Here is a 12,000-nt window from a genome sequence, read left to right as displayed (position 1 = left end):
ATTATCTTATATTTGTATAAATGTATGTGTATGTGTGCACGTGTATGTATATTGACACACATGTATGTACACTTATTTTTTGCACATGTTTCTAGACTAATACATAAGAAACTGTTGACACTCTATCTTTGAAAGGGGATGGTGACAGAATTTTTTATTCTACACTTCTGTATAATTTGAATATTTCCCTTTGAACATGTATTACTTTAGTAGTAGTATTTTAAAAATTAATTAAATTATCAAAGAAAATTCAATAAATAAAATATGTTCTACATCAAGCAATAAAGGAGAAAATGGCTAAAGAATACAGTTATTTTCTTATGTTTTTCTGTACGTAACTATTGTTTACTAAAGGAATAGCTCTTCTATAAGATACCCAAAATAGAAAGACAGATTCTGAATAATCGGTTCCTTCTTTCTTTTTTTTTTTTCTTTTTGGTAAAAATATAATTACATTAAATTCAAACATACACATTTATGTACTTAAATATAGTATATGTCTTTTGAAAATCACTTGATGGATGGCTTTTGAATATTTCCTTGAGAATTACAGCTTATATTCACATTGAAAATAACATTTTAAAATTTAAATCACTGAGGTTTATGCAGAGTGATAATAGTTCTCTTCAATTTGGAATATCAAAATTGTGCAAAAATTGTGATGAATGCAAAGGATTAGAAAGTTAAACTAAGTATTGATATATTTTAGTAAAATTTTTCATTTACACAACAGGTAATGAATTAGAGGAAGATCTTGAAATTCTTGAAGAGGCTGCATTACAGGTATTGTCCTCAAAACTATAAGGATAAACTTTGTACATTAATTTTAAGCAGTATGTTCCTTCAGATCAACCTTATTTTTCTTGAACATTAAGTATTTCATTTCCTAATTGGCAGTTATAAAGATAAATAAATCATAATTTCTCCTCTTGTTGGGAGAGACCCCTGCAAACCCTTGCTGTGCTGCATGGTGGATGTGCTGGGGTGAGACATGAGTCCTGCTGGAGGAAGAACAGCTGCCAAGTGCCAAGGGTGCAAGGGAAGGTTCTGCTGAGCTGTGGACATTGAAAGTGGATCTTGAAAGAAGTTTTATTTACCAGTTAGAAAGAAGGGGAAAAAGTGTTAATAGTAGTAATTTAAATAATATCTGTAGAGCACTTTATAGTTTCCCGTATCTTTGACATTAATTCTCTGTTTTTGGAATTACACTTTGAGGTGAGGTCAATATTTTCTCTTGTATCTTACAATTATAATAACTTAAGAGAAGTTTTGTGATTCGTCTAAGAATTCAGCTAATTGGGAGATAACAGCTAGCATCCAGATCTTCTAAAACCTACAGCTAGTAATTTATATTTTATTTATTTTCTGAAATGAATTGATCATGACAGTAATAATAAAAACAAATGTGTATTTGATCTTAACTTGTTCAATTACTATTCCAAACACTTTGCATATTTTTAACGCATTTAGTCCTCACAACAACCCTAGGAATTAGAGACTCTTACCTCTATGTATAGGTAAGGAGGTGAGGCACTGATCTCTGGCAGTTTGGTGACAAAGTCTGTGATCTTGATCACTGTGCTCTAAACATAGGGAGCCATGGTGTCCTCGATGCTGTTAAGAAACTTCTGTGTTTCAAAAACCCACCAGCTTTTGTTTCTGTCTTTTTCTTATAAAAAAGGTTAAATCTCTGTATCTCAAGATACAAAAATAAAGAATAATTCAACAAATATTAAATAAACATGTTACATGTCAGATAACATTCCAGTTAAAGAAAACCATCAAGTAGCTCATGTTATCATTACAAGGATTATTATGGCTTACAGAATGTCATTTAGGCCACATATAAAGAGATCTTTATTGTGCTGCTGTTAAAGAAAAAAGAAAATAAAGTCCCAAATTACCCACCTTTTTGGCATGTAAGGTAGTTGTTGTCATGGTCTGACATATATTAATTCCCTACTACTTGTTAGGCAGTGTAGTGAGCACTTAAATGTGTTATTCAATTTAAATTTTCTAATGATCACAGAAGAGAGATATTATTTGATCACCAGTTTATACATTTTGCTGATTCAGGAATGGTCTGTAACTTGTTAGCTCAAGAGCAGGCAGCAATAATTTGTCCAAAATCAGGGTCTGAACTCAAGTCTGTTTGATTTGAAAGATCCTGATTTTTAAATTGGATAGCTTGTAAAATGCAGAAGTCACTGTTATAGGACCTGATAGAACTGGAAGTATAATCCTTTTCTATAAAAATATTTTGTTTTGGTATTTATTATACAGTTATTTAAAAGTATGTATAAAGTTTCAGCACTTAAAGCAGGTCTTTCCAAAATTTGAGGCTTGCTTGTCATATAGGTGAGAACTAAAATTTCACTTTTACCTGCCTTTTTTCCTTAACTTTAATAAGGCGTACACAAGCTAATGTGCAGCCACAATCAGGCTTCCAGCCACTTTTTGCCCAAGTCAGGACCTTGGTATACCCAGTCGCCCAAGAGAGCAGACACAACCTCCTCATGATAGTTGCCTGTAATGGGGACGGAAAAAGGGAGCCTTCCGCATCTGTCTACAGAAGGGAGCCCTGGCCCTGACAAATGAGGATGTGACCCAGGTAGAGAGCTTGAGTGGGAGGAGATGTACCATTGCATCTATCGGGCAGATCTCTGATTAATCACTTATCACTTATTTTTGTCGGAGGAAAGAGACTAGAAGTGTCATCTCATGTTTTTCGCAGGTTTTCTACTTTATAGACTGAAGGAGCACTGGGGGCATGGGGAGAAAATGATCTCCCCCAGAAGACCTATCTAAAATTGGGTGCAAGTTCAAACACTTCATGTAATTAAAGTTTTATATTTTAAAATATATAAATGTTCTCTTTTACCCAACAGGTGTGCAAAACCCATTCTGGTATTCTTGGAAAGGGTTTAGCTCTTTCTCACTCACCAACTATATTGGAGGCGCTCGAAGGAAACTTACCACTGCAAATCCAAAGCAACGAGCAGTCCTTTTTGGATGATTTTATTGCTTGTGTTCCAGGATCAAGTGGTGGAAGGCTTGCGAGGTAATGTTCTTCAAGTACTATAATGACTTTCTCTCAGGGCTTGCCTCAGTCTTCAATTCTGAAGAGGAATGAGAGGGGAATCATTAGGATGTTAAAATGCTGCGTAAAATGCTCTAGTTTATGTGTTTTGGACATGCTGAAACATAAAATGGTAGTTAATATTTCAAAATATTTAAAAAATATATGATAGTTGTTAATTGTTTTAATATTTTCTGGGTGCTTTTATTTAAAAATAAGTGGAACACATGGTGTAATTGAGAAGTCTGTGTATCTGATATTAATATTTAATATCTATCCTAAACTCTTAGATTTATCACTATATTTTATTTCAATATGAAGTTTTTTCAAATCTGCAATTAATGCAAATATAAGTTTAGAGTTTAAATCAGATCATTTGAGGTTGTAGAGTTCTCATTTATTTTGTTGCTGTATTTTTTTTATATGATGAAAAGAACAAATATGCTGGCTTGTGTGACTTTACTAGAAATATAGAAATCTAGACTCTTTCTGGCTTTAATTTTAAAAATACAGAGATTACTCTGTAGTTTTTAAAAACCAAAATCATGATGGAGAAGAACAGAAAATCTTTTAAGTCAGCCTCACTGATTTCTTTGTGGACATTTTTATGTAAAGCATGACAGAGTTACTTATTACTCATCTCATAGGACAGCCTAAATGTAGATTATGGAGGCAATTCAGGCATGGATATCACAAAGCATAGAAAATTGGTAAGATTACATGGAAGGGAAAGTAATGAAGGGAGATAATTAAGGAACTGTTTAAAGAAAGAGAAGATAGGTGATGTATCTTTAACCTGCCTGCTCTCCACCAAGCAGAATGTCACTTCTGTCCCTGTTTTGACAGAGAGGCTGCTCTTTCCCAGGTTTTCAGGTTGGCAGACCTCCGTAAGGCAGACCTCCCTCAGTGAGGATGAGTGTATTTTGGACTTCAAAGTATCCACGACCTAAATTCATTTTCTTGGTTATTTTGAATCAGCCATAGTTAAGTTTCAAATTTCCCGATTTTAAGATTATTTCTGTTCTGTTTGTAATCATCAGAGATCTCATGTGCTTCAGCATATTTTTTAATTAATTTGTCATTAATAATTTCCAAGGGGGACACTTGTGGTCATTATCACTGAATTGGAAATGAAGATACCATCTTAGCATTTTGTTTGATAGAAGTTTTATTCTTTTAGCTTAATTTCATGTTAATCATTGAAGATGTTGATTAATGTTTGGCTTTTTGTTTGCTTGTTTTTTTTCATTACTTCTAGGTGGCTTCAGCCAGATTCCTATGCTGATCCTCAGAAAACATCTTTGATTCTGAATAAGGATGATATTCGTTGTGGTTGGCCTACTACCATAACTGTTCAAACAAAAGACCAGTATGGGGATGTGGTACATGTTCCCAATATGAAGGTAATTATATCAGAATTAAATTAGTAGACACCTATACACAGACTGTTCTAACTAGTAAAATTTTAGAAACGGCAAGTGCTTAGAGTCCATTTGCAGTACCCTCTTTACATATATGTAATGGAAGAAGCTGAAAATTGTTTAAATGACTTGTTCATATTAATCATTAGTCAATTTCCAAGTTGCATACATTTTTAGTTTGTTTTTTACATTTTGCTAGGTGCTCTGGTGATTCAAAGGAAGGATAAGGAAGTATCCATACAAAGAGTGCTGAGCACATGGGAGGAAGGCCATCAGTACATAAAAGATTGAATAAATCAGTGAAAGAATACATTTTAAAATTTTGTATATATATTTTTTAAAGACTCAGATACATTTTGCATTTGGTACTATTGAAATAACATTTAAAATATAATATTGTTACTTATTAAATAAATTAGAAATATATACATTTGGATTGTAAAGAATGATGAATGGAACTACCCATGTGCTGTATTGAAGAATATAGCTCTTTGGATAACTCTTCCTTGAGACATTAATTAATAGTGACATTTCAGAGCATATTATAATGCATAAAATTAAGTCCTTTGTGATACAATCTATTAATTCAGTATCTTATTTAAAACTTTTATTATATTTCTAAAGACAGTCAATATTGAATGAAAATTTATATAGGCAATCCGCAGCCGCTCCTAACCCTAAGTTGTATTACAGAGTGATTTGGTTGTTTGGGGCTTAGAGTTGATTAACCTACAAAATCTTTTCTACTCATAGAAGTACTGATTTTACCTCAGTATTGCATTTAATAGAACTATTTCAATTAGTTGGTACATTATTTGATTTATACCCTGGAAGTACAATGACTTCTTACTTGACTCATAGTGGAAAAAAAAAAAAAAAAGACAAGAGACATATAGTTCACGTCTTACAACTAGTAAGGAAAACTGTATGGAAAAGCGTTTGACCCTGATAACTAAACAAAAATCAAACTTTACCAGTGCCTTTCAAGGTTTTGGCCATCACCACCAGCAAGGACTTATATCATGATGCAGACATACATATATAGGATAGAATAGTATATGCTCTTAATTACATTCAGTATATAAAATACATATTCATACAATATGCCACACTCATATTTTCTCTTCTATCTTACTTTTTTAAGGACGATCAAACTCCATCAAAGTGATTCCATGCCCTTAATAATTACTGTATGTAATGCAAAAAGCATCACAAGCTATAAGAAAAAAATTGAATAGATAAGAAAATAATTCTGATAGTGATACAAAAAATGACTCCACCCAAAGATAGAATTTTGACCACAATTTTCATTAATATGTTAAGGGGTTTGTGTATTTACTGATGAATTTCTCTCTTACATGTATATAGTGAGTTGTTAAATCCAGTCTTTGAGCTCACAGTAAGTTCCTTATTCACGTGACTACATTGTAATAACCATTTTCCATGTCAGCATAACATTTCATTTCTTTTTAATGTTCATGCTGTTATGCTTAACTTTAGTTGTATTTTCCTGTGATTCCTCCTTTGCACCTTTTGTTGTCTGTTACTCCGTTTTGGTATCTGGGTTGTTTACATCTTACATTTCAGAGTCAGACTTTATGCTTTATCTTTTGTTCTCCTCCTTCTTTAAGTTCTTGTCTTAGCAGCATGAGTTCTCTCTCTCTTTACTTCCTCTTTTTTTCTATATATTTTGCTTCATGTCCTCCTTCCCCCTAAACCTGTTACTACTCAGTATGCTCAAGTTCATATCAGAATTATCTCTAATTTAGAAGCCATATCTAGGAAACTCTAGTAAACACTATTTAGGAAAAGTGATTTGCATACATATTGATGTTTAATTTATTAATACCACATTATCACGTTAGCCGAAAACAAAATTAATTTAATGTTTTATTTTCCTCCTGATAGACAGCACATGAAGGTTTAGGAGCATTTTAAACTTATAAAAATTACTGAAGTATCTTTATGTAGTAATAACCAGTTATTTGAAACATTAAAGATAGTTTGCAGCTAATATTTCAGTGAGATCCAAGATACTTTGATAGCAGCAAGGGTTTGGGTGTTTTTCGGGTTTTTTTTTTTTAACTTATAAAATGATTATTCGAAGGAAATCTTATTTTGTGAAAAGAGAAAGTCACATAGAAAATAAAAGAACAAATTTTACAAAGAAGCACAGTTTATAAAAGCAGAATGGTTATCATTTTACATCTCAATATTCTTAGAGTATAAAATTATTCAGTCACTTATTTAAAGGTTCATAGTATATAGGTACATGTACTTCCAATGTTAATTTACTTAGCATAAATATAGTTGCTTACAGAAAGATTAAATCAAAATAGTGTGTATAAAAATAGTGGCTATAATTTAAAATTAAATGTCATAAAATTTGGAAGCATTTACTTTTTTTTCTTTTTATTACATTTAAGTTTAAAATTTTTAATGGTGGCAGTGAATATGAGTTGAAGAATTTTACTATATATTTTTAAACTTATGTGTTTTAAATGTAAGATGGGTTTTTAATATTTCTAGAGCATTATGTTAATCCAAAGACTGTTCTCTCATAGCCCCAGCTAAAGTTTGTGGTTATTTAGTGGAACGCATTTGTTAACTCTACTTAACTTTATGTGGGTAGTGAGAGTCTCAAGTTACTGACTCCCTAGAATGGCATTAGAGCAATAAACATTAAAGACATGTCACATTTCTGGGATGTCTCTCAATTACTTAAGTAATATTGTCACTTTCATTTATGCTACCATTTCTATTTCTGTGAAGATCTTATTGTTGAATTGCCTGTTCTTGCCAGCCACAAGTAGTGTCTGAAAAGGACAGAAGAAACTTAGAGTGAATCTCAGAATGATGATACCTGAGATCAAGAGCTAAAGTGGTATTTAAATTGTTTGTAATTTTGTGGCTGCCTAAGGAGCAAGTGTTTTTTGGCCAATGCATAAGCAAACAAATAACAGTAAGATGTTTGGTTATAATTCCTGGGAAGTATTTCTGAGTATTGTTTGTGAGACAATGTATATTTTCAGTGCGTTAACATACCTTAGGAAATGCGTTCTTTTGCATCTCTGTAGTAGAGTAGATAAAAGATACTCCCATTTTATCGTTGAAGAAAAAGAGTTGGAAAGTTTAATTGGATTGCTTAGATCTCGTAACACATATTGGTGACAGAGCTGTCTAATAGTACTCTTTCTGCAGAATAGGTAAATATCTTTAAGTTTTAAATATTAGGTTTGTTTTATTATGTTAATTTCCAGGACATCTAGCAGTGGAGTACTTTTTCTTCTGCAGAACAGTATAGCTAAAATTGAGAATAGTGCTTTAGAACATGTGGAGATTGCTGGAAAGTATTTATACTAGAATTACTGGATAAAATAATTTAATGTTAGTCCCTGCAAGAATTGAATGTTGATTCATTTTACTATCCTCTTCTGTACTTTATTAATGGTTACATTTGTTTTTATTTTGTGTTTTGATATCTCTAATTATTTATTCCACAAAACAAGGCCTCTCTTTTACACTGTGTTCAGGATCCGTGTTGAGGTGGAACCGTCTTGATCATTATGGCACTGTCAAGTAATCTTTGAAAAGAATTTTCAAGAGGGACAACACTTATAGAATTATAAGTTCATAATTATAAATTGCTTCTTTTGATGTGTCATGGACAATTATGTAATAATAGCATTTGGTTTTTTTAATATCATGGTTAGGTGGAAGTGAAAGCTGTTCCTGTTTCTCAGAAAAAAACATCTTTACAACAAGAGCAGGTAAAGAAAGCTCAGAGGATTCCTGGCAGTCCCGCAGTAACAGCTCCTTCTTCTAATACTGACATGACTTTTGGCGGGCTGGCATCACCAAAGCTGGATGTTTCATATGAACCAATGATAGTGAAAGAGGCTCGATATATTGCCATAACAATGATGAAGGTAATTTATTTTGCTTATCAGAAAAAAATGTATTTTTCACATTCATTTAATAAACATTTCAGTGATTCAAACTCAGACACAAAAATCACAGGTCTGGAGAGCTGTTGATAGCTGTAAAACTAATGTAAAACTTGCAACATATTTTTAAGAGTGATATTTTCCCTACAGAAGATTTTCACTTGTTCTTGGCAGAAGTCTATTGAGGATTTTCAATTATAGATCAAGTTAATCCAATGAGAGATTGAGATGGTTGGAAACTGGATTTCAGTTCCTGCAAAAGTACTTGTCTATTTTTGATGTATCATTACTCCCAGGACATAGCTCTTCAGGGATTCAGAGTTTACCTAGGCTCCCTTCAATTTAGGATTCTTCCAAATACTAGCCTCGTTTCTTTGGATTTCTTATTTCTTTAGGCTTTTTAGCCCTTTGATGCCTTTAGGCAGATTTTTAAATATATTTTGTCCAGCTTTTTTAGTTCTCTTTAGAGACAATGTTAGTCTAAATTATCAAGACGAAATAGAAGTTAGGAATTATGCTATTGTCAGAGAGTAGTGGTAAGCCATTGACGGCTTTCACTTGGAGGAATGGCATGGTTAGATTTGTGTTTTATAAAAGTCATGGTGGAATATGGAGAATGTAATTGGGCAGATAATCAAGAGATACGGTTTGGTTTAAGTCTCTTTAGGAGATTGTTGACTGAATCTGGTCTTCAGATATGCTAATCTCTTGATCTAGTGAGTTGTCAGTCAGAGTAGATTCAAGAGGTATTTAGGATAAATAAGGCTTGGTGGCTAACGAGGGGATGGGGTAAAGAGAAAGAGGCAGGAAATAAAAACTTAACTTCACGTTTTGGGCTTGAGTAGTGAGACTGATCACACTGAAGCAGCGGCAGGTTTTGGTTGAGGTTGATGATAGATTGAGCTCTTGACGTGATGAGGTGTAGATGTCTCTGAAATGTCCATGTGAAGATACATAAAAACAAGTTGGATATGTAAACCTGAATTGATCGCAGTCTTACCTCAATAAAAGAATTTGAGAATCATCATCATTTGGATTACTTATGAAGTTAAAGAAATCGATTATCTATCTAACATGGTGAGTGAAGAGACAAGTTCCAGGACAGGATCCTGGGAACACCAGTATCAGTGATTCTCAAACCTTTGTCTACATCAAAGTCATCTGGGACACATTTTAAAAAGGAGATTTTCCCATCATCCAAAGATTTAGATTTAGTAAATCTGAAGAGAGGTTCAAGAATTTGCATATAAAATATGCAGAATGATTCACTTTCAAAATCTGTACTTTGAGACACATTGATTTACAAGGTAAATAAAGAAAAGAAAAAAAAAGAAGTAAGGAAAAGGGAAACAACATTGGAAAGTATGCTAACCAAAGGGGGTAAGATGTAAACTAGGGCACCAGCTGTTACCTTTGCCACTTAGCCTACCGCACTGCATATGGTAATTCATTTAATCCCAATAACAACCCTATAAATTACTGTTTTTTATTCCCATTTTATTTGTATGGAAACTGAAGCACAGAGAGGTTAATAACTTGTCCAAGGGCACACAAATGACATGAAGTCTGATTCCAGATTTGATTTTCTAACTTCCCCCAACCACCTTATGGCATTTCTTGAAAGTCACAAAAGGCAGTTTAAGAAAGGTAAACAATGTGATGCTACAGAAGTGAAATTTTGGAAAGGATCTTGCAACAACAGATTCATCAGTGATCTTGGCAAAAGGAACTTCAGAGGCACAGTCAGTTGATTAATTTGTAGGTGAAGAGGAAGTGAAAATAGCTAAAGACAAAATGAGTGTAGATAAGTCTTTCAAGTTGTTTAGTTATAAAAAGAAACAGGGGAAGTGGAATTGAGTGAAGACAGAGTCTGGGATTGAATAAAGAAAGACACGTTTTATTATTGATGAAGAGAAAATTGAGAGGAAGGGAATGCTGAAGATACTCTCAAGAGATAAAAATGGCATCTGTAGCTCAGGTGGAGAAATTGTCTGTAAACAGGAGTATTGCCTCTTTCACTCTACCAGGAGAGAGAAAGAGAAAATTAATAGTTGCTAATAAATTTGTAGTTGTCAGCCAAAAGAATTATTTATGATTGTTACATGTTTTAGACTGAAGATGAGAGTGATGATTCTTAGCGTCACAATTTTGAAACAAAGGGAAAAAAGGAGATAGTCATTGTAGAAAATGAAAAGAAACTGATCAGAAAAGATATATCAGTCATCTTTGAGAAGTCAGTTGAAATTGAAGGTCCGTTATTAACAGTACAGTGTGAGTTGTATGAACATGAGTAAGATAAGCTCCTTTGGATTGATTCTGCATGGACGTTGAGATACATATCTAGAAGTGGAATTGCTGGATTGTAGGACATGCCTGTCTTCAGCAGAATTAAATATTGCCAAAAATCACTTTCCAATCCACAGTGTATCAAAATGCGAGGTGCTTTATGTTCTCACCAGCATTCGGTTCTTACCAACACAATTTGATGACCGCAGTATGATTATCTTGTTGTTTTAATTTCCATTTCCTTGATAGTTGAATACCTTTTCAATTGTTTATTGTCCCTTCAGAGTTCTCTCTTCAGTGACTTGTCTTTACTCACTTTCTGTTGTGTTGTTTCCCGCGTATGTATTGATTTGTTCTGTGTATACTGTGGATTCATACCCCTGTTTGGTTATATGAATTATAAATCCCCATCTTCCAGGTGAAGTCTTATCTTTGCCCTTTCTTTGGAATGTCTTTGTTTTGGAGAAATTAAAAACTTTAATGCTCAAAAGATGTTATCCTTTTTGCTTTCTGAATTTGTTAATGTTTTGTTTGTTACATCCTGGCTTTTAACACACCTAGAATTTATTTTTTGTAAATGGTGTGATGTAGGTAATTGAGTGTTCTTCTTTCTCTCCTATATGGATAACCAGTTGTCTCAGCACCATTTATTGAATGTCTATCACTGCATTAGTTAAGAATGTTTCTAATGATTTTGTGATTCGTGGTCTCTTTCTTAAAGGTTTATGAAAACTACTCATTTGAAGAACTGCGTTTTGCATCACCAACTCCTAAGAGGTGAGGATCATTTTCTAAAAGCATGGCGAAAACATGTGTTGTCAACTGCTTGCAGCTAAAATCACCCTGCATTCCAACTTTATTCTCCAAAAATAAATATTTTAGAGCATTTTAAAATTTCCAGTAGAGATTTACCACAGGTTTTATAGGATGTAGACGTGCAGTAGAATAGGTAGAGTGTATTTATACTGAACTGTAATATTGCTAATGCTACGTAGTACTAAGGTAGTACAGAAAGAATAACTAGTATCTAAAAGTATGTAAAGTGGCTTGTTAAGCTTCGTTAAGTTAGGTTTTTTTGTTTTGTTTTGTTTTGTTTTCCTGTTTACATTTCCCTCTCTCCTTCACCTAAGGAGAGGACGAGTGATTTCAGTGTATGTTGCACTTGTAGTTTTGGTTATGAGGTATTTAGTTTTAAGCTTCTGAGTAATTCTGTTAACTCCAGATTGAAGCAGATTTTTTTGGCTTACTATTTTATTTGCTTGTTAGG

At 33.1% G+C, this 12,000-nt stretch overlaps 1 protein-coding gene across 8 annotated transcripts in view; it reads left to right on the top strand.

Annotated features, from left to right (window-relative positions):
- MYCBP2 (MYC binding protein 2) overlaps window positions 1-12,000 on the top strand; it is a 233,182-nt gene that overhangs the window by 141,509 nt on the left and 79,673 nt on the right. For all 8 annotated transcript variants that reach the window (XM_072976390.1, XM_072976388.1, XM_072976389.1 and 5 more), the window contains 5 exons: window positions 734-783; window positions 2,889-3,061; window positions 4,338-4,482; window positions 8,214-8,429; window positions 11,455-11,510. In XM_072976390.1, the coding sequence (XP_072832491.1) occupies window positions 734-783; window positions 2,889-3,061; window positions 4,338-4,482; window positions 8,214-8,429; window positions 11,455-11,510 (640 nt within the window). The remainder of the gene's footprint in view (window positions 1-733; window positions 784-2,888; window positions 3,062-4,337; window positions 4,483-8,213; window positions 8,430-11,454; window positions 11,511-12,000) is intronic.

This window comes from Vicugna pacos, chromosome 14 (genome assembly GCF_048564905.1).
Source record: "Vicugna pacos chromosome 14, VicPac4, whole genome shotgun sequence".
Taxonomy (NCBI): domain Eukaryota; kingdom Metazoa; phylum Chordata; class Mammalia; order Artiodactyla; family Camelidae; genus Vicugna; species Vicugna pacos.
Note: the sequence above shows the minus strand (reverse complement) of the source record. Positions and strands in the feature narration are given on the sequence as shown.